Below are 23,770 nucleotides of genomic sequence, written 5' to 3'. Positions count from 1 at the left end.
TGCTTCGTTGCACTTCACCCAAGTCGTTAACTTAATGTCCTCGAATACCGTACCTGCAAACCGGAGCCGATGGTTGCTACGCACGCTCGACGGTCCACTGATTGAAATTTCGAAGGCACTGACAGAAACGAGTCGGTGCCGTTTCCGTAAAGTTGGCTTCGGAGCGCGCGATTGATCATTTGACGTCATTTTCCACCACGTGATCGCGCTCGGCGAATAGCGTTGCGAGCGGCGCCGGAAAAATTATGCGCAACGCTGCTCCCAGCGGGAGCATACACAGGAACACTACTGCCACCGAAGCCGGGGAGTTTCCCACGGCGGCTTGGAACGCCGACGAAGAGGGGACGGCGCAAATGTAGACATGACCGTCGCGTGTCAAAGTGTATTACCTGTTTTTATCAGCTTAAGATCAGATACGGTTTCTATCTCGAACCAAGGTAATAAACTTAATTTTGCAAGTTGCCAGATTGCTCGAAGCCTGCTTCACCTCCACCGTGAGTCGGCCAGGATATGTGCATGGTTTTTGCACACACAGAACAAAAATTCGCGGAACCCTAGTTATAGATAGCTTCGCTGTAAAATAGTTAATCAATCGTTATGCCCTCACCGTCTTACTATCACCTTCGTTTTGCTGCTGTCGTCAGACACACAATTGCACGCCTTACACAACGCGCTTGCCCGCTTGTGACGGTTAACCATTGTTGTGGTTGACGAGTTAAGTGCTTTGTGCTTGCAGCTAGTGAACTCTTTCGAAAACCTGCACGTCTGCTGCTCTGTAAAGCTTTTTTGAGGGAGAAATGCTCAATCGTCCGGGGACTAGCTTCTACCTGTTAAAACGGAAAAGTTAACGAATTGCAATTTTTTTTGTTTCTCAGATGTTCCTTTTGTCAGGTCAGCCCGGTGTGAAAGGTGATTCTCCAGGAGCTCTATTCTCGACACACATGGCGGCTGTACGGCCACCATTATCCGCCATGCTTACTCTCTGATTGGCTGTGGAGAGCTCACGTGCCTTGAAATTTGTGCCGGGAAATGGAAGTTTTACGAAATGTCATTTCGCGTTTTCATCAAGATGACAAAACGTGACGTGGAGCTGGAAATTTTATGGACTAATACATTTTTTTTTTGGTCCTTGGCATGTATATTGTGATCTTAGCGCTTCAAAAAGAATGTCAGCGGTAGCGTGCAGAAGCCAGTGCAATGTACTTGCAACTGCGCGAATATGTGGTGGTGATCCAAGATATGCGCCACGCCAGCTTGCTGATTGGCTGAAGGAATATCTCGTGGGGAGCGTCAGAGGAAGGGCTGTTTCGTAAACGTCATTTTGACGATGCGTGACGTTGCGCTGGGCTGCCATTGCTGAGATTTTCCGCCATAATTTTTGCTTCGACGAGCCGCGCGAAATATGCTAATGAGTAGCCATATGCAATGGCAGCCGAGAAAAATGCGTATCGCCACATTTTCCCCGCCGTTTGGCGCCACGAGAATATTTTGTTCATAACGTGTGCTCATAGTATTTGAATCGCTCTCAAGTGGTGTTGGCTATTGTGCTTGGGGCCATCATGTTTTAAAAGAACGCGTTTATACGAAATAATATTGGTTGAACATAGCAAACTTTCGGCAATCTTGTCCACTTTTCACTGCTGCATTTGTATTGTAATCAAGATTAATGCCTTTTCGCACAATCATAAGTTATGACAACGGCATCTTTCTAATTTATAAAAAGAAATGTACGCAAGGCGGCGCCTTAAAATTTCCTCCCGCGGTGCGAGTAACCAGCGAAATGAACAAGAGATGGCAGCGCCGGCGCTTGCGTCGCGCCGTCGCGCTATTGGATATCTCTGGCGCGCGCAACGCTATCGGTGACATTCGGCTGTTTCTCAGCCAGCCGAGTCGGGCTGAGTCACTTGCGTTTCACGAGATAGCGATAACCTAGCCTAGAACGTGCGCGCATCACCACTGGTAGGTCGCGTCTATTCTCTCAAGCAAGAAAACAAGCGTGTTGGCGCCAAGATGCGATCACTCATTCCATTTTCCGGGGACACGCATCCTAGCTATTGAAGCAGACGACGGCGTATACGCAGCAGACGACGGAAGCGAGAAGCGTTTTTGACGCAATAATCATACGCCTTGAGATAGCTGCTTTATTTTTACAGCGGAGGAAAGCTGTTTTGCTTTACTGATAACGCTACATTCAGTGCCTTCATTTCAGTTTCTTAGGCAAAACGTCAAGTTGGCGTCACGTTACGTAAGCAAAACGGGGCCACCAGCGCCATGTTGTTTGCGTCGCGCCTACGTCACGCATCGAAGAAAATGGCGGAATGTCCAGAATAGCGCCCCAGGTGTTTTTGCCAGGGTCCGATGGATTACTTGCTGCGAAGGCCCGGTAGGATGCAGGGCCGCCACCAAATTCTCGGAGTAGTGTTGCGTACATGACCAGTCAAAGCTTTCCTTCTGGCCACTGATAGCTCCGTATACTTGTCCTAACAATCTAGACATCTGACGCGAGCTCAGCGTTTCAGCGAAGTCTTGCGCTGTATCCGAGGCACACAACTTTGCTGGTACAGCGCAATATTTTTCTCGCGTCATCTTCACCAAACGCGAAAACTCATGCTAAGACAGCACGTCTTCATATAACGGTTGTGCTGCCTTTCAAGAAAGACGGAGTGTGGCCGTGTTGCTTTCGGATATTGCGAGCTTCCTTGCGCCGATGCAGCATTAAATATAAACGCGTTTAATTAAATGACGGGGTGTTACGTTCCAGAACCACAATCTGATTATGAGGCACGCCGTAGTGAGCGACTCCGGAATATTTTGGATCACCTGGGGTTCTTTAACATGCACCTAAGTACATGGGTGCTCTCGCATTTTGCTCCCATCGAAATGAGGCAGCCGTGGCCAGTATTTGATCACGCGACCTGGTGCTTAGCAGCCCAACACAGTAGCAAGCAACCACGGCGGGCTTAAAGGCGATTCGGCCAACGGGAAATATTTTCGACTGAGAGTTTATTTGTATGTCCGTCGATTTTAGGTACAGCGATACTATAAAATGCTAGCTTAATTGTCAGTTAACTATTGATGCTTGTTTATGGCAGCAAGAAGACGACTCTTTGACTGCGTGTTTAATGTTCAAAGTTAATGCACCGAAATTGATTTTTTGGCAAAAGTGAAATTCAGTCCTTTTTTCTAATTCTCGCAGAGCGTCATAACGCACAACAACCCGGCGGTGAAAACCTTGGTGACCGCTAATTGGAAACCTGCAAAGTTAACCGAGCCGCTCATCGAAGTTTTCTTCAGGTACGTCCTTTGTAAATTAGGCAAGTCTTAGCAAAAAGGGCGTTCCAATTGCAGGGCAAACAGGGTCCTTAGTGTTTGATATACTTTGTGTAAATTAATGGCAGCTGATTAAGCTGCGGAGTGCACAAATTGCTACAACTTAGTTGTGCAAAGCCCAATAGAAACGTAAAGCGCGCTGCGCAAACGCTGCCGATGCAGTATTCTTGGTTGCTCTGTCGTGCGCCTCACGATGTTTTGCGCAATGACCCTAATTTATAAATTAGCAAAACGCATCAAGCTTTACAGCTATTGACTTGAACACAATACCTTCAGCATCATCCGTACGGCTTTGCTTTGGTCAACATACCTCTTGTGGTTTCAACCTTTTAGAGCTCCAACGAAGGCGCGCTAGATTTCTTTATTTAATTACACGAATAGCATTAGACGCCAACTTGAGGACTAATGACGCTATCTATCTATCTATCTATCTATCTATCTATCTATCTATCTATCTATCTATCTATCTATCTATCTATCTATCTATCTATCTATCTATCTATCTATCTATCTATCTATCTATCTATCTATCTATCTATCCTGTTACGCCTAAACAGCAACCCAAGTTGACCTGAACATCGCCCCCGAGTGCTCCGTGGTCGCTGCGCATGCGTTAGCTGAGAGAAGGTGAGAAAGGAGGACAAGTTGACTTTACCGGATGTGACGTCACATTGTTGTTTGTTTTTGCTTTTCTGAAATAACTACTCTCGAACTCAGACGCATGGCTTGCGTCTCGTTCGCGCGCGTACGTATGGCTGTGGTCCGCTTTTAGTTTTTGGCGAATGCTTTGAAGCTTCAAGTTGCGGACTCTGCGGTGGGCCAGGGCTTGATGACATTTGTTGCCCAGCTGCTGGTGCTACCGCGACGTACTTGGAGCAACGGTAAGTGTTGTGCGATTACCCGTTCTCTTGCTGACATGTAAAAAACCGGTTGCGCATTCGAGCTGTGGTCGATGTGATCTCGAAATTCGAAGGAACACGAAACGGTTGTCGCAGGTCCCGCTGTGATCGCAGTATAATTTATTCGTTCGTGCCTTCAACACTGCAGTTCCTACGCGTTGCACCGATGTAAAAAAATTAACAAAAAAAAACAGCGACATCTTCCACGCGCCAGAAATGCATGCACTCAACTAGCGTGGATGTCGTCCTATGATGTTTATCGCGCTCTTAAGTCTATTTTTCTTCATCTCTATGGGATGACTACGCTATGCCCTTCCTATTTACCCATGCAGCGCATGGCTGCATTTAATTACCTTTCTCACTACTGACCGCGGTATGGGCGTCAGAGGCTTTCATTCGTTTCAGTGAGATAACGAAAGCGTATTTCCTTCACTTGAAGCTTCTGAGTAGCTCCTTTGCGATCCGTGGAGTTAAATCATACAATGCGTACGTTGTGAGCGAGCTGGTAAACGAAACCACTTTACTGCTGCTGCTACTATCACTACGGCAACTTTCAAAATTAAACATATATTAGTATGAATCGGCTCACCAAGCTTTATATGCACGTCCGTTGCTTTCGTTCATAGATCATGTGCGTAGCTTTGCAACCGTGACCGATATTGTAAAAACAGCAAGAAGACAGATGACACGAGTAATTTGTCTGCTTTAATTGTTGTATGTGCTGTTTTTAGAATAACAACCAACTCCGCGCAGTCGTGCTGTTTACAGCTAAAACGTGTTTTTTCTTGTTGCATGAGGAGCATTTGCTTCTCATTGTGGCAGTAACGTTGTGCATTGTCCTCGGCCCAGATCGCTGACTGTGTGCAAATTTGTCTAATTTGTTTCACTTTGCTGCTGTCTTTACAGCTTCTGCTTATTTCCTCTGCCTGCACCTTATATTTGTTGTGTTTATCGAGACCTGGCCTGTCTCTGCCTCGTTGAAGACAAATGGAAACAAGTACTGGTTGCTGTTGGTTTGTTTGGTTTGCTCAGTCTGAGCGTGGTATGTATATCCATTTGCTAAAAGGGTATGCAGCTGTGTCTAATGCAGGTACTGCTCATCTAAAGGTAGATTTAATAAGTAGTGGTTTGAGTGAGAATTAGTTGGTTTGAGTGATGTATGACACCAGAGAGTTATTGTTCTAGAAAGGTGACAAAGCTGGTCCACAAATTTAAGGTATGGAGATGCTTAACCATTTAAGTGTTCTAAGTTGCCATGAAGTATTACACACATTTAAAATTTCATTTGCAAAAGACATAGTAGAAGAAGAATCCAGAGGATTTCCTGCCAGATGTCTTGAGACAATAAATTGTAGAGAAAGCATTATAGTGTGAGCTGCCAGTGATTGTCGTCAGCTCTAACCCATTTTTCTATATATATCACTGTTGCTTCATTGTCTGTTGCCATCACATGCTTGTTATAAACAAAAAAATTGAGCTGCATGATTCCCCTGATTTTTCTCGCTCATAAGATACAAATGTTTTGATTTCGGCTGCCTTGGGGCCTCATGGTAGAAAACGAGTGTTTATTAGCCAGTTGTCAGCTTCTAAGATCATGTGCTTTGTAACGCGGGTGTTTTAAAGGATACTACACGTCTGCCATCATAACTGTGAGTGCTGCTGCCTAGCACTCCCACGGCTATGCTTAGTACATATGCGCAGCTATCCAAGAAAATTGACTTTGGCAAAACTGCCATTGAAGCTCACTTGGTAGAGCATTGCAAGCACAAGGGAGAAAACGTGGGTTCAGCTTCGTTGTCTCTTATGCAAAGCATTATCATGAGCTGTCTCCTGGCTTCTTCGTACATCCAGTCAGATAGGCTCAATAATAGTTAGTAATGTGCCTGATGGTGGGTCGTTAATCTGGGTCTTTAGTGCAGCAGCCCAATTCTTTACCCATTAGGCTAAAGATGCATGCATAGCGCGCCAGATTAATCTCATTGGTTCTCTCGTAGCAGCTAATTTGTTCAGATGTTATGTGACACAGAGTTTGGGATTCACCCGTTTCAGCTCAGATGCAACAAAGCAGGTGTTGTGTCTACTTCGGTGAGAAATGTGTGCAGTTGTTTTGGTTTCTCTGTGTTGACGTAGTGTGCTTTGTATTTCATGTGGTGTTAGGCATTACAGCAATTGCAGCTTCAATGCTGTGCCCATAAAAGCAGTTGTAGGTAGGTGCTCAGGTGTAACGGGAAGCTCATTCTTCCTCATTCTCTCTTGCATACAGCAGGTAGTGTGTCCACTTTAGTGCCATGCACCTGTGCGGGGCATTTCCTTGTTCTTATTCTGCTGATGTGTTGTACATAGGGGTAAAGTCAATCCTCTACATCATGGTTGTCAGTGCTGCTGAATACAGTGCAGTCTCAGTCTCGCTGCCTTGAAATGTCATAACAGGTGACATCTGGGGGTAAAGTAGCATCTTGCTGTACCTTGTCATCGGGCATAGCCAAGGTTGTGGTTGCGCAACCCAAGGATCCTGGAACTTTCTGTGGGACCAATGGCACCGATGTTGAAAAGTGGGTGGCTATGTACGAACGTGTGAGTGGAATCAACAGATGGGACCCCACGCGTGTGCCAGTTAACCTGTTGTTCTACCTAAGAGGCACGGCAAATGTGTGGTATGAAAACCAGGAAGAGGAGCTAACCAGCTGGGACCAATGCAAAGAGAAGTTGACAGATTTGTTTGGCAAACCAGCTGGCTGTAAAATTGACGCAAAACAGGAACAGGCCTCCTGTGCCCAATCCCCCATGGAGTCCTATCTCTTGTACATCCAATACATGCTGGCACTTTGTCGTAAAGCAAACCCGATCACGACATGACAGAAGCTGAGAAGGTCGGGCATGTGCTTAAGGATTGCTGACGACGCCTTTAATCTGCTCATGTGCAAAAGCTCCTATACAGTTGATGTTATCTTTAAAGAGTGCCGACAATTCCAGCACGCCAAAAACTGATGCGTCTTGCAACCATTCGCCAGACTTCCCACTACTGCTGCAACGGCAACGCCAACAGGTCACGGTTACTAATAATGACGTTGTTTTACTTCTTCTGAATTTCAGCCTGTGCCCTCAAGTGATTCCGGCTAGCATGTTCTTGGACAGCGTTTCTAGTTGTTCTGAATTTGATATTGAGAGTCTGAATTCTGAGAGTGGTTTATTAGTGCCAATCGCAGTGCCCAGCTCTGGTTCCTTAATGGACGACTTTGTGAAAATGACTGCACTTAACCTTACCTCTGTACAGGCCAGGCACATACGTCTCCTGCTTGAATCGTACAGTGGAAACTTTGATTTTGGCAACAGGCCTTTAGGCTGAACATCTGTTGTTCACTACCATATAAACACTGGAGACACAAATCCTATTTGTCAGCGTCCCTATCGTACATCGCATGCTGAACGTCGAGTCATCCAATCAGAGGTGGGCAAAACGCTCCGCAAAGGGGTCATCGAGCCATCAGCCAGCCCTACGCCTGTCATCCGTGTGAAAAAAGACAGATGGTGCGTGGCATATTTTCGTCGATTATTGCCACTTAAATGAGATCACGCGAAAAGACGTCTACCCACTACCATGCATCTATGACGCCTTGGACTGCTTGCACAGAGCTAAATACTTATCGCCCATCGATCTTCGATCCAGCTACTGGCAGATTTCGGTTGATGAAATGGTTGGAGAAGACAGCCTTCATCACACTGGATGGCTTATATCAATTCAAAGTCATGCCCTTTTGCCTATGCGATGCTCCTGCGACATTTGAACTTGTGATGGACTCTCTTCTGCGATGCTACAAATGGACTACCTGTCTTTGTTACCTTGCCGAAGCTGTTTTTACTCCCATGTTGGGCAGCTGCCTTACCCGACTCTGCCATTATTGCGGTCTTCTGAAAAGCTGGCCTCCAACTCCACAAAGTGTCAATTTGGGCGCCGTCAGATTACCGTGTTGGGGCACCTCATTGACGCATCCGGTGTCCAACCAGATTCGGAAAAAGTTCGTGCCATACGCAGTTTCCCTGTGCCACATTCTGCTTCTGACGTGTGCTGCTTCTTCGGCCTGTGTTCTTACTTTCATCGTTTCATCAAAAACCTTGCCAACATTGCTCGGCCTTTGACAGATCAAAAAGAAGAACACGCCATTCTCATGGGGCCCGGAGCAGGCTCATGCGTTTGCCGCTCTCATCAGGTTTCTGACCACCCTTCCCATACTTGCCCACTTTGATCCATCTGCACCGACCGAAGTCCACACTGGCGCAAGCGGACATGGCATCGGCGCTGTTCTCGATCAACAACAGAATGGTACGGAGTGTGTGATAGCTTACGCCAGCCGCCTGCTGTCACCTGCCGAGAGAAATTACCCCATCACCGAGTGGGAGTGCTTCGCTTTAGTTTGGGCTGTCATCAAGTTCCGGCCATATTTGTACGGCCGTACATTTTTGGTCGTTACAGACCACCACGCACTCTGCCGGCTGTCTTCCCTTTGGGACCCGACAAGACGGCTTGGTGGCTGGGCTTTGTGGCTCCAGGAATTTTCATTTATTGTCAATTACAAGACTGGATGCCTCCACAAAGACACTAACTGCCTCTCATCACCCTGTGGATCCACTTGATCCTTCTGTGCATGATCCGGTGACCTGCGTGATGGCTTTCACTGACATGACTGACATGCGCACCGAACAACAACGCTACGAGTCCTTACAGTCTATCATTGCCGGAGTGCAATCACTCCGACAGCACTGACGGCATATGCCGCATGTTCTTGCTGCGCAACGGCATCCTCTACCACCGCAATATGAATGCTGATGGCCTTGACTTGCTCCTTCGCCGTGCTCATCATCTGCAATCTGTTGCTCTTGAACAACTTCACGATGCACCAACGGTGGGACACCTTGAAGTTTTGCATACATACAATCATGTACAACTCCGGTTCTTCTGGCCAGGTCTCTACTGCTTTGTGCACTGTTATGTTGCAACTTACGAATTGTGTCAGTGCTGGAAGAAACCTCCCCTACCACCTGTCGGATGACTCCATCCAGTTGAACTTCCCTGTGAACCGTTCTCTTGCTTAGGCCTTGACTTACCTGGCACTTTTCCGACGACGACTAGAGCTAACAAGTCGATTGCCATCGCTACTGATTACATGACACGCTATGCGATAACAAAGGCATTGCCGACTAGTTGCGCAACAGACATCGTCGATATTCTCCTCCACGACGTCATTCTCCACCATGGTGCACCTCGACAGTTATTACAGACCGCAGCTGCTCATTCTTGTCTCTAGTTGTCGATGATCTCGTTCGCTCTTGTGCCACTGAGCATAAGCTGTCCACCGCCTACCACCCACAAACAAACGGTCTTATGGAATGTCTCAACCGAACAATCACAGAGATGCTGTCAATGTAGGTCTCCAACGATCACCGCGACTGGGACGCCACGCTGGCCTACGTGCCGTTTGTGTATAACTTGTCCCGAAGTGACACTGCAGGATATTCACCCTTTTATCTTTTGTATGGTCGTGACCCCACTTTGCCCTTTGACACCATCCTCCCTTCTGTGCCACGTGTTGCAACTGAGTATGCTCGTAAAGTCATCGATCGCGCTCACAGGGCATGTCAAGTCACCCGATCTCGTTTATTAGCCCCGCAGCATATACCAAAAGAGTTATGACTGTGCCATCGTGATGTTAAGTTCGCGCCAGGTGCTTGGATGCTCCTTTGGTCACCATGTCGTCGGGTTGGCCTCTCGCAGAAGCGTCTCTCTCGCTACACAGGGCCTTATGAAGTCCTAAGTCAAGTTAACGACGTAAATTACGAGATTTCGCCGCTTCAGTTTGATGCATCCTCAAGTCCGACGCCTGTTGACGTCGTGCATGTTTCGCGGCTGAAGCCATACTTCGCTCGCGATTCTTTGCCTACCATGAGCCGAGACGGCGCTTCACCACCCGGGGGTCCTGTTACGGAAGGATGAAAAAAGAGAGGAAGAAGACCGCAGCACGCTGGCTGCTGCGTGCTGTTGGTGGTCAGCCATCTTAACTACTCTGCCTCATCTTGTATATTGACACGTGTACTTCATCTTTATTGGGCGACCACTTCTCGCCCAAATGTTATCGCACAGCACAGGACATGCCTGCATGTAAAAGAAGTTTCTGGAATGTTATCGATGGTTCCGTCCACTGTCTTTCACCGCAACTTGTGTTATCTGATTGCATGTTTGCGTGATGCAAATAATGTGAAACATTGTGGAAGGCACGCAGGTCCCAGTGACTGCTCTGGAACATTCGACGACAGATGTATAAAAGCCGACGCGCTTGACCCGCTCATCAGATTTTCGACGACCCCCGATCGTGTTCGCCGCTACCATCCTTCTTTGAGTGTAGCCTCTTTTGAGGGCACAAGTTCGCCCAATAAAACGCTCGTTTCATTAATCATAGTTTTGCTGCCTTCTCAACCGTCACTATCACGTGACAATATATATTGTAAATACAGTCTTTCTATACTCCCAACATCCCCGTAACAGTATGCTTTGCCTCTGGCATGTTCATGATCTCCGATGGTATATAAAACTGTGATGCAGACTAAGCTTCACAAAGAATTATGTTCCGTCTCTTCCTTACAGGCTGCTGTGTTTCAGCTAAATCTGCTTTTCCTGTGTCCAGTGGTCTTGTCGCTCAATTAGTGCTTGCCTATTTCTGTTACACTGCAACCTCTCTTCTCCTCTCTCCTCTTGTCCTCCTGTCCTTTTACACTCCTGCAAACTTTTAGATTTCAATACTCGAATGATTAATACAAAGATTGATCCTACCATATTATATGTGACGGCTGTCATGAAGGCAATAATTTAGGTGGACCTGAAACTAAGTGAAAAAAACAGGCATGTGTGAGTAGGAATAACTTTCTTGTGACAAAACTGGCTCCATGCTAAACTTTGCCTCAAGGAATTTGGTCTTAAAAGTCTCAAACCCATTTGCGCATACTGCATAAGCCAAGTTTTCCACTCGTCAAAACAGCAGCCGCCACAAAGTGTTAGGAAAGAGGCAAAGAAACCATGCTTTTGTATTCGTACTCTCCTCACAAAGCTTGTGTCATATATGCAATCACTCACCATACACAAACACATTGGTCAACACTGCAATGTTTGGAAGAACCCGAACCAACACTATGTAGCCATTTACCTACAGTATGCCTCCTGTAACATGAATCCCCACTGTGCTTGGAATCTACATAATTTTTTTAAATTTCTCAGGCATTTGGTGGTAGAGGCCAATGCAGTAGACAGAAATCCTGCTACACTGCAGCAATGTTCAGAATGTGGTATGAGGTACTCTGTCTGGCTGGAAGTTGAAGATAGAAATTATATTAGTCATCAAAATATAGTAGCCAGTATTGAAACTACACTTGCACTCAAGGCTGAGCCACATCATGAGAACATGGAAGAGCGGACACACACTTGAGCTGCATTGTGTAGCTTTACCAACAAGTCCAGCTGTACACTGAAGTAAGGCATGTTTTGGGCTAATCAGCTCGTGGCTTCAGCAAAATTTTAAACTCTGCGAGGAAGACAGGACATGAACAAAAACATAGATGCATGCACAAAGTGTAGACTTCCGACTGGCTTTGTTTGGTGAAGGCAGAGAGTTTATAAGGTTCTTCAAAATGGTAAAACAAAGAACATTCGCAAATAAATTGTGCACGAGGCAGTGACAAAAAATAGCAAGGCCACCTGTGCATTAAGAGCGCAGTAGAGTCCCAATGTGCCCATCTAAGAATTCTATTTCTTTCCTTGATAGGGATCAAAAAGGTGAGCTAACTTGTCACAACTTTTAGCGATGTGGAATGCCTTGATGACTTCTCTTTCTGTTCTTGAGTTTGCCTTCGAAAGGAATTTATTCTGTTCCTCATAAGGCAGGCAGCTTTTGCTGTCGCAGCTCCTGCACTGCAAGAGGAGATTCTCAAGGAAAGAATTAAAGTCTTAGATTGGCACATTAAGACGCTCCTGCACTCTTAATGCATACATGGCCTTGATATTTTTCGTCAATACCTCGTGCGCAAATTATTTGCAATTGCTCCTTGTTTTGCTATAATGAAGTACCTTATATATTCTTTGCTTTCACAAAATAAAACCAGTTGGAAGCCTGTGCTTTGTGTGTGTCTATGTTTCAGTTCACGTCCTGTCTTCCTCGCGCAGTTTTAAATTTTGCCTAAATAGTTGTATAACTTGTGTATACGATGAGTAATTAATATTATGATGACTGCAGCACAGCAATGGTCTAGTGGCATAGTGTCAACATAGTATAGAAATGGTACTAAGTTAAAAATTTGGAAATGCCATAAATTGTGCAATCAACCCTTATCCCTCGGTTTCCTACAGCCGCAGAGCACTTGACCACTGCAGCAGTCAAGCATGCTGTATATTGGGCAGTGCCAGGAATTGCGAGATCGAGACAGGCTGCCACTAGAAGTTCCTTGGGCCAGGTGATAACTCAAATACATCCAGATATTTCTATATTTCACTATATAAACCTTTGTAGAATGAGGAACTTTTCAAGGGTGAAGTTGTTTCACACAAAGGAAAACTGTTACTAAATAGTGACCAGTTCCTTTTGTTTTGTAAGCCAGATTGCATGTATTTGACATTGCTTACTGACTCTTAATTATTCTCGCTGTCAAATACAAGCATATGTACTCACATATGTTTTCAAACAAAACTATTGTGTGGAGCGATGTTTGTGGTGGAATAAAATTGGTCCCAATACAGAGCTTTGTGGCACACCAGATCTTACTAGCGATCGCGGAGAAGAAAGTTAATTAGTAGTTACAAATTGGTACCGGTTAGTTAAAGGGACTTTAAAGCGAAACAATAAATCAATTTAGACTAATGCAGCATTGTTTGAGAACCCTGCAGGCAGTCATTTCAAAAAGATAGTTTGATTAATAGATGAGAAAATGAAGTTCCAAGTATCAGTATTTGAATTTCGTGCCGAAACCCGAGCGCCGGTATGTCAGCGTGACGTCAGGGATTCCAAAGTATGTTTTCGCATTTGGGCCGCGTTGGCTGAATAAAGGTTCCCGAAACTTGGCATGTTTAATATTTGGTTCCTTTAGAACACAATGTAGTCAATCTGTACCGCGATATATAATTAGTAGGCCCTAGAAGATGTCATCAAAATCCAAGACGTCACAGCCCCTAGGTGCGGGAACTTAAGTAGGCGTCGCCACCCGTATTTCGTTTTTGCGCTTTTTCTGGCTTACCAAACGTCTTATCGATGTAAGAGTGGTGTTTTTGGTGTTGTAGAACGGTAATTTACTGATGCAGAAGAAATCATTTTTCACTTTAGTGTCTCTTTAAGAATTTACTAATCCAATTTGTAGTCCTGTCAATTCGAAGTTTACTGTCGTTTGGGTATCGGACCAAGCCGATGTCCTCTGGCCTGGGCGGTCCCTTGCGCTTCACCTAGTGGTGGCCTTTGAAAATAGCAGCGTGGCACCAGTGGTTGCATCAGGATCTAGGCTCATGAAGATAGACAGCAACGTGCACAGGGCAAGGAGTTCGGCAGCCTGGTACTCGTCACAGTTGTGGATAACACCATAGTTTTTGCGAGTCCTAGCCCCTACCTAGGGTACCAGTCTGTGCACTGCGTGTGTGTATATATGTGTGTGTGTGTTGTGCAGGACTGCTCGTTGGCAGCACGTGCTCATGCAGCCGCTGACGGGCCTTTGATGTGTTTCGCCCTGGTAGTGCGGTCGTCTTTGTGGTTATAGAGCTGCGTTGGCATTGCCCAAGAACAGGATATATCGGCATGGCGCAGAATTGCAGAGTGGGGGCGCTCCATTCTATTCCCACTTCATTCCTTCAGAGTTGTGGTTTATGTGATTCCAGTCCTTTTGTCGGAGTTCTGACAGTTGAACCATTCCCACTCCTTGAGTGGTCGAACTAATCTACTCCAATCCTCCAATTACAGTACATAAAACGCTTTCTGTATAATTACTTACTACTTGCGCCCCGATGCGATAGCATAGAGGAAGAGCATCTGCCTCATGTACAAAAGCACTGTGGTTCAAATCCCGGTGCCACGCAATTTTCCACTGGATAAAAAAAAATCCACATGTGGATACAGCTGTATAAACAGGCCTGGTGGCCTGACCCCGGTGACCAGAACCGGTAATGCACTCCCTCACCAGAGCAGGATTGGCCACCTTGGTGCAGTACTTGGCCACAACCTTCTATATGAATAGAACAATCAAATCCCGGCCCTCAGTCCCCAGCAGCTACAAAGCAACTGACCATTGCGGTGGTAAGACCTGTGATGCAGCAGAGCGTGCTAAGAATCTCTGATCTGGACAGGCTGGTATTGGAATCTGAACCTGGCAGTGTTTAACGCTAGAATGTATTCTAGTGAGGAGAGTCTAACAGTGCTATTGGAGGAATTAGCGGGCATTAAATGGGATATAATAGAGCTCAGTGAGGTTGGGAGGACAAATGAAGCATATACAGTGCTAAAAAAGCAGGCACATGCTGTGCCACCAAGGCTTAGCAGAGAGATGAGAACTAGGAGTCGGATTCCTGTTTAATAAGGATATAGCTGGTAACATACAGGAATTGTGTAGCATTAACGATAGGGTGGCAGGTCTTGCTGTGAAACTTAATAAGAGGTACAAATTGAGGTCATACAGGTCTACACCCGTACATCTAGTCATGATAACCAGGAAGTCGAAAGCTTTTATGAAGACGTGGAATTGGCGATAGGTAAAGTCAAAACAAAATACACTATACTGATGGGCGACTTCAATGCCAGGGTAGGCAAGAAGCAGGCTGGAGAAAAGTCAGTGGGGGAATATGGCAAAGGTTCTAGGAATAGTAGGGGAGAGTTATTAGTAGAGTTTGCAGAACGGAATAATTTGCGGACAATGAATACCTTCTTCCGCAAGCGGGATAACCGAAAGTGGACGTGGAAGAGCCCTAATGGCGAGACTAAAAATGAAATAGACCTCATACCCTGTGCTAACCCTGGCATCATACAAGATGTGTACGTGCTCGGCAAGGTGCGCTGCAGTGACCATAGGATGGTAAGATCTCGAATTAGCCTAGACATGAGGAGGGAATGGAAAAAACTGGTACATAAGAAGCCGATCAATTAGTTAACGGTAAGAGGGAAAATAGAGGAATTTCGGATCAAGCTACAGAAGAGGTATAGGGCTTTAACTCGGGAAGAGAGCCTTAGGGTTGAAGCAATGAACGAAAATCTTATGGGCATCATTAAGGAGTGTGCAATAGAAGTAGGTTGTAACTTCGTTAGACAGGATACCAGTAAGCTATCGCAGGAGACGAAAGATGTCATTTTAATACCACACCTTATACATAGCTTTCATTGATTACAAGAAAGTGTTTGATTCAGTCAAAACCACAGCAGTCATGCAGGCATTATGGAATTGGGGTGTAGACGAGCCATATGTAAAAATACTGAAAGATATCTACAGCGGCTCCACAGCCACCGTAGACCTTCATAAAGAAAGCAACAAAATCCCAATAAAGAAGGGTGTCAGGCAGGAAGATACGAACCCTCCAATGCTATTCACAGCATGTTTACAGGAGGTATTCAGAGACCTGGATTGGGAAGAATTGGGGATAAGAGTTAATGGAGAATACCTTAGTTACTTGCGATTCGCTGATATTGCCTTGCTTAGTAACTCAGGGGACCAATTGCAATGCATGCTCACTGACCCAGAGAGGCAAAGCAGAATGGTAGGTCTGAAAATTAATCTGCAGAAAACTAAAGTAATTTTTACCAGTCTCGGAAGAGAACAGAAGTTTACGATAGGTAGCGAGGCACTGGAAGTGGTAAGGGAATACATCTACTTAGGGCAGGCAGTGACCGCGAGTCCAGATCATGAGACTAAAATAATCAGAAGAATAAGAATAGGCTGGGGTGCGTTTGGCAGGCATTCTCAGATCATGAACAGCAGGTTGCCATTATCCCTGAAGAGAAAAGTGTATAACTGGTGTGTCTTACCAGTACTCACCTACGGCGTAGAAACCTGGAGGCTTATAAAAAGGGTTCTACTTAAACTGAGGACGACACATCGAGCTATGGAAAGAAGAATGATGGGTGTAACGTTAAGGGGATAAGATGAGAGCAGATTGGGTGAGGGAACAAACGCGAGGTATTGATATCTTACTTGAAATCAAGAAAAATCGGCATGGGCAGGGCATGTAATGAGGAGGGAAGATAACCGATGGTCATTAAGGGTTATGGACTGGATTCCAAGAGAGGGGAAGCGTAGCAGGGGGCGGCAGAAAGTTAGGTGGATGGATGAGATTAAGAAGTTTGCAGGGTCAGCATGGCCACAATTAGTGCATGACAGGGGTAGTTGCTGTTTATTCAAGCATTTTGCAAATGTGGCTCACTTTTACGCACCCCTTCTTATGTCTAAAAAAACAGAAATGAACATCCAGTATTCTTTTTTAACTTTCACTAAGCTTATCGTATAGCTCAGTGTTAACATATAGGTCAACATACAGTATTTACAGGTGAGGTTACAGAAAGCAGTAATAATTGACAGTAAACACTGCTTGGATGATGAAAAACATGGGAATCAGGTCATCTTATTTCCGACAATTTTTTTGGCATAGGAGGCTTAACAAATGGTGATGTAGCAACACTGTAAAGACTGAATAAGATGGATGTGGAATGCCTTGATGACTTCTCTTTCTGTTTTTTATTTTGCCTTCGAAGGGAATTTATTCTGTTCCAGATAAGGGAGGCAGCTTTTGCATCGGCAACAGAACATCAGTGGATGTTGTGTGAAGCACTTTTTCCATGCTTTTTTCACTACCTGAGCAAGGTAACTTTCTTGGTGCTTCATCACGCAATTTATACAATCAACTTCCATTAATTCTACCCTCACGAGACTGACGGGTCGAATTAAGATGCAAAAACCTGCTGAAGGACCGTTGATTCATTCGGCAATATGTGCTTGAGTAACACGCCTCTGAAACAAACGTGCATCAAATTTCTATTTGTCCACAGTATAAAACTAAAGTAGAAATGACTTAACTCCAAACCAAAGTAGAAACCTACATGTACCTCATTTTTTAGAATGGCAGCTGATTTTCTAAAGCGAGCTTCGCCGTCTTACAAGTATGATATGTGGTAAAGCATACGAATGCTACAACCACGGTTTTAGTTTCGCAATCGATTGCACAGCTAGACAATTTTCGTCTCAATGTCCTTCTAAAACAAAAAGTGTTCATTAGAATCAGATAAGTACCACAAACGGACATTGTCAGCTACCGTTACTCCTTGAAAATCTTTTTCGGGTGGGTCAAAAATAGGCATTTCAGAGAGGAGATGGCATTTGTTTAACGCATTCACTGTCCCCTGCTCTACTGAGACACGCGCTGCCACTAAAAGGGGTCATTATTGGGGTCTGGTCAAGTTTGCATTATCCGGCGCATGCCAGTTTTAGGAGCGAAATGATGAATGCTTAATCCCATAGAAATGCATGGGCGTCGGCCAGGTTCGAATTAACTGAAAAAATTAAATTAACGTAGTCAGATTATTGGAAGTTTACTATACACCCTTTTCTGTTCTCCAAGAAGTTGCCATTTTAATATGTAGTTTTCTTCTATCAGTGTGGCAATGGTGCTAAATTTAGCATTTGTTTGAATCATCCATTGTTCCAAGGACAAGCTACAAAGTAGGGGCACACTTTGAGACTTGAAACATTTCCACATATAAAGGAAGGGCATGTTAACATCTGTACAATTAACATAAGTTGGCTTTATTGTCTGCATATATATGCATGTGGTTGCTTTTTTGGAATGTGGTCTTTCTGTAAAACAAAGTTGCATTTGTTTCAAAAACCATTGCTTGTGTGTTTTCTTGTGCTCTCTGTGCTGATTGCGCTTTTGAAAGTGCAGTGAGCAACTGCAGACTGAAATGCACAAGGCTTCACTTTATCATGCCAGGAAGCATTTTGGCTTGACAAAGGAGCCTTAACCCCTTCCATGCACACACTTTTCTTTTTTGTATAAACACATCAAATGAAAGACAGTGACCTCTTCTCAAGTATTTTAAAGCCTGGTAGTGTTAAAGACAGAGTGAAGTTGTACAAATACAATTTACTGTTAAGTATTGCTGCTAAAACCTCATGCTTGTGTATAGTATATGCATGCAGTGCTGGCTATGCCGTGGTAGAGCCGTGAAACAGCTTTCACCACACTGCTTGCTATAGCATTGCTGTGTTCTGCAACCTGAGGTCAAAACTATAAATCTCTAGAAGTTCAGCAGCACAATTGACAGCTATTTCCGTATGTTCGATGCACTCCTGGCCAGGGACTTTTCGTCCTGTAGGCAAAATAGATGGCTGCCTCGGACGCTGTTTTGGAAAGAGCGCAGCATACCTCGAAAGCTTGCTCACAATGCTTCACCAGCAGGTTTTGCCAGCGAGAGTGGAGGGGGGCACAATAATTTGACTTTACATGGTGCGGCACAATACCTTAAAATGCTGCTGCTTCTGGCTTCCATTTAACTAAGACCTGCTGGTGCACCTCAACATGGAGCAACCCCATTTCACTAAAATTCTTAATTCTTCTACCAACATGGTGTGGTGTGGCTATCTATGATCACTGTATAAAACCGGGGCAAACAGCATGTCTAGAAAGTACAAAAGCTGGTATAACTGTAATGAATGACCTGCAGTCATCTGAAATGTGCAAAATCGCAAGAATTGGTCAAACTCAAACACTGCAGAGTTTAAGTAGTCCTGGCACAATTTTTTTCTTATGCGTGTGTAGCTGTCATTCAGTTAACTACACTACAAAACTTCAAATTCCTTTTATGCGCAACAAATATATCCTAAACGCCAACATTTAAACATATGCCAAAGGCAGTGTGGCCCCATAATCTGGTGACAACATTGCATGGTAGGTCACAAACAAATGATGCATGATACAGTTGTTCATCAGTAAGCGATGCCATTATTAGGTCATTAAAAACTGAGCATGTTAGGACCACTATGCAGCACAACATTGGTCTTTATGTCTTGGTGCACACTGTGGAGTGGGTGCATGTTAAAAACCTCAGGCGATTAAAGTTAAGCCGGAGTTCGCAACTATGGCATGCCTCGTAATCGTATCGTGATTGTGACTTATAGAACACTAGAATTAAATTAATTTTAATTTAGATGTTTGAGAAGAGTCATAAGAAAATTTATTTAGTGAAGCAAGTCTTAGCACACAAAGAATCACTCAAAGCACATGCAGCTTTCAGTGGCATGGTGTGGTCATAAAAGCTGCCATTTGGAACCAGATTGATATAAAAAAATTCAGTCAAAAAGTTAAATGTCAGTGCTCTTTTACATGTAAGCACGAGGGACACATATTTAAAGGCATCATCTAAATCCTGTGGAAGTATTTATTGTTGAATATCAAATGGCCCTACATCTAAGGAAGTTATAGAGTGTTATGATAACAGGAAGCCACAAGATTTTTGTTGTGCACTCTTCCTATACAGACAATATAGGGCAGCAACAAAATAGTTGGGTCTAGTGAAGAATCCATTCAAGATCCTTGCCAATTTGGCAAGTTCACTATGACTAGAGATAATGAAGGCCAAGCACATTGAAATGCATGCCCAAACCTCATCAGCATTGCATCACTCATTTCAAATAACTTTCATTTTGTCATTTTGCCAGATTAAAAGTTCTCAAAAACCTGCTTGACTGGTTTCAAGAACTTTTCGAGAACAGTTTGTTTCTATTCGAATGCAGCATTGTCAGTCTTTAGTGAACTAGACGCATCTTTACTGATATGCAATTAGGTAGGTCAAAGCAGGTGCTGTCAAAGTGCATGTGCAAGAGTGTTTGGAGTGGGCATTCCTGGGTTATGTTGCCAAGAAGGGAGTTTTGAGCTTAATGCACACTGCAGCTATAGCATATGAAAACCAGCACTTTACTCATTTTTTAGATACCGCAGGGCTTGCGCTAATGCTGGTCATAGCCTATTATAATTTCTACCATATATTGCCCTTGTCATGACAAGTTATTTTTATTGTCCAACAATATATTCCCTTTGTGTACAATCAACATCTCTGCCAAGGACAACAGAAACAGTATGATTGGAAATTGCAGAATTCTCCATCTGCAGAGGTGGCTGGCTGATTGCCGTATTAGATGCTTTGTGAGCTGGCATTGATGTGTAAATCTCAACTCATCTGCAAGCATACAAAATAGGCTTTGGGATACTTTTACCATAAGAAGAGAGACTAAAATGACTGTTGCCTGTGACATATGGCACATGCCCATGACGACGGATCGGCTAGGATTCCCTATGAATACAACATCAAATAGCTTTATATTCCCACTAACTTGATAGTACATAACACTGATATGTAACAAAAATAAACAACAAAGTAATTGAAAAACGAACAGGTCTACTACGATTGAGCCACAAGGGGAAAGATGGAAACATTTGTGTTAATTGTATGAAGAAAATGTGCCTAATATGTCATCTTCCCAGCAGCAACAATATGATCATGCACAAACTAGCATTGCTCTTCAGGCACACCCCGGGCTGCTCACACCATTTTCTACAAGATTTGAAGCCCAACAGGCAAAAGGGGTGAATACCTTCAGCATAAAAGAAGAAAGTTATTCTATTCCATATCCTCACATGAAACACAGCAATATTGTTACAAGCCATTTTCATACATTAAAGGCATCAGCAATGTGATGAAGACAATTGAAGCACTCATGTTCTTATTTCCATTGCTATACAAACCTACACTTGGTCATATGAAGGTGCATGTGCCAAATTCAACTGTGTACTGTTATGAGGCACATGGAACAGACATTCTAAGGAAGTGAAATATTTGTAATGCAGTTACTTAATTTGTCCAGTGAGAAGAACAATGCGCTAAATACAAAAAAAAACCTACAGGCCCACTATGCAATGCTTTTGCCAAACTATCCAAAACTTCAATGTGTGCAAGTCCACAATGACCAGGAAAAGAAGTAAACAAATTTTTTGAAGATGGAATGAAAAAGAAATGTTGCGACAACTGAGAAATGAGTTCTTTGCTTTCTATTGGCACAGGGATAGACAGTCGGTGGGCACAATTTGAACTTGAACTCATGGCAGTGTTGCAGGGCCAAATACCACTCATACTTCCGAGAACCGTCGGTTACAATGCTGAATTGGATGGCAAACTTTACAAATACTTCTTCGGAAGTTCAAGCATCTGACCAGTAAGTAGTTGAGCATGACTAGGGGAAATAGGAATTTCACAAATAGCACCATTCCAAAAGAACTGGCACACTGCATTGATTTCTCAGGTGACAACTATTTTTCGAAAAGCCTCTGCGCGCGTTAATACAACCTGAGGCAGCTTAAATCTAGGTCACATGGAATCGAAAAATACAGCAGCGGGTGTAACACTTAAATTTGCTATATCTCGCGAACATGAGCGAAAACTTCAATTTGAAAAGGTTTGCTCGAAAGGAAAACTCACGGCCGTAACACTGCTGCCCATCGCCAGTTGTGTGAATAAAAAAAAAACATCTGCACGATCAATACAATAGACAGTTCGTTGATATTTGAAGCAGATCGTTAGTGGATATCAAGAAATGTGCACTGGATAAGAGCGAAACATCTACCCGACTGACTGACGGAAGTAAGGCTCACAGGATAAGTTTTCTCTATCTGCACCGATAATGCAGCACGTATTGTGCAATTAAATCGCCCGTAATGCGCAGCAATTACCGCACTCGACTGAAGTCACCATCGCAGCGACGCGCTATTTATTTCAGGACCACGAAAAACAAGGTATTCACCTAAGTACAGCGGCGGTTTACCTGTCGGCAAGCCCCTAACTCGCATATGACGAAAGCAAGTCTCACGGAGTCCAAGCCCACAATTGCTCAAGTCAAACTGCGCTCGCACGAATATCGCGCACGTTATACGCTCTCGACACGCACAAAAGCGCGCCAAGCGCGCGCAGAACGTCTTGTAGCCGACACGACGGCAATGGCTAATCTACGTTCGAGAGTAGCTCTTTCAAAAAAGCAAAAACAAGCAACAATGTGACGTCACATCCTGCGAAAAAGAGCTGTTCTCCTTTCTCACCTTCTCTCAGCTCACGCATGCGCAGCGATCACGGAGCACTCGGGGGCGATGTTCAGGTCCCAAGTTGTCTTTGAGCTAGGGCGACTAGGTGTAGGATCATGGTCGTAATGCCGCCTTGGTCATTTCATTGTCGTCATTCAAACATCGTCATCGGACCCTCGAGCGTCTTGCCGTTGTCGTCGCGCCTTCTGCGCTGACCAAGTGAAATAAGTTGTCCAATCGCTTGGGCCCATAGGTTTGTGCCCGTGGTTGTGATGCCATCTTAGTGTTTACGTCGACGCCATCGCAGCTATGTCAACCGACCTTCATCATGCCGTCGTCGTCACGCCATCATGTTGCACAGCCGTCATGCATTGGTTGTCATGACACATCACTGTGATGCGATTGTGGTCGTTCTATTGTCCCACTCAAGCTTCTAACTCTCCTCATACCAATGTCATCGCGCCATCGCTGTCTTTATGCCGTCGTCATGCATTGGCGTAGCGAAGTAAGGGTGGGTCGAACCCCCCCCCCCTCCCCCCCTTCAATGTTTTGTGACGGACCTCTCCCCTTGCGTTTTCCCACGGAACAGAAACTTTCAGGAGGTGGGCTCCGAAAGAGCGATATGGATGAAAGGGAAAGCTTGAGTGAGAAAGCAAAGTAAGGGCTAGAGGTGGTCTGAAGGGGTGGGGGATTGTGATCCGCTCTCTCATGCACAGAACATTGCGGCCCCACTCATGGCGCGCCACTACCTTATTCCATAACTGCTGAGTGCGGAATCAGTGCTAAAAATTCCACACATAGATAATGATGGCACGAACGCGTGCATAAGCATTGGGGATATCGTCGCTCCCCACCAGGCCTCCGTGTCGTCGAAGAACTTCGCATTTCTGGTACTTGACTGAATCGTCGAATCCATTGTGCGGCAGAACGACATTCCGAAATTATTGCGACTTGATTTTCAAGGAAATGCACATTAAGCATCCCGCCCTTTTCTTTTGTTCTTTCTTTCCCTTGTCCCTGACTTCCGTTATGTGAACAAACTTGAGAAGAGCTTGCTGTGAGGCCAGTTTGTACACACTGCTAGCATTAGAACAGGGCAAAAAATGGGACAAGAAAGCCCTATAGAACGCCGATTTGCTCACGGCAAATTGTATAAAGGACGGAGGTGCTGGCCCAGGGAAGCTACCAGAAACCGCCACAACAAACAGATGGAAGGACACGTAGGTGAATGGCCTCGATGTCTATACAGAAACGGAAATATAGGAATATTAGCGGCCGCCGCGCCGTTCAACAACCAGGAGAATTTCGAAGAGCGCGGCAGTCATTAACGAAAAATAATTTTCAGAAGGGGAGTTGGTTATGGATTGCAGGAAGAGGGGGCGCATAAGAGGCGTCAAGGACCGCTGGCGACTCAAAC

General features: G+C 44.7%; 1 protein-coding gene across 3 annotated transcripts in view; it reads left to right on the top strand.

The window, feature by feature from the left end:
- LOC135909358 (uncharacterized) overlaps positions 1 to 23,770 on the top strand; it is a 258,447-nt gene that overhangs the window by 184,926 nt on the left and 49,751 nt on the right. For all 3 annotated transcript variants that reach the window (XM_070532577.1, XM_065441307.1, XM_065441306.2), the window contains one exon: positions 3,197 to 3,294. In XM_070532577.1, coding sequence (XP_070388678.1) covers positions 3,197 to 3,294 — 98 coding nt within the window. The remainder of the gene's footprint in view (positions 1 to 3,196; positions 3,295 to 23,770) is intronic.

Source organism: Dermacentor albipictus, chromosome 1, assembly GCF_038994185.2.
Source record: "Dermacentor albipictus isolate Rhodes 1998 colony chromosome 1, USDA_Dalb.pri_finalv2, whole genome shotgun sequence".
Lineage (NCBI taxonomy): Eukaryota > Metazoa > Arthropoda > Arachnida > Ixodida > Ixodidae > Dermacentor > Dermacentor albipictus.
The sequence above is the reverse complement of the archived record's forward strand: the minus strand, read 5'-3'. Positions and strand labels throughout refer to the sequence as shown.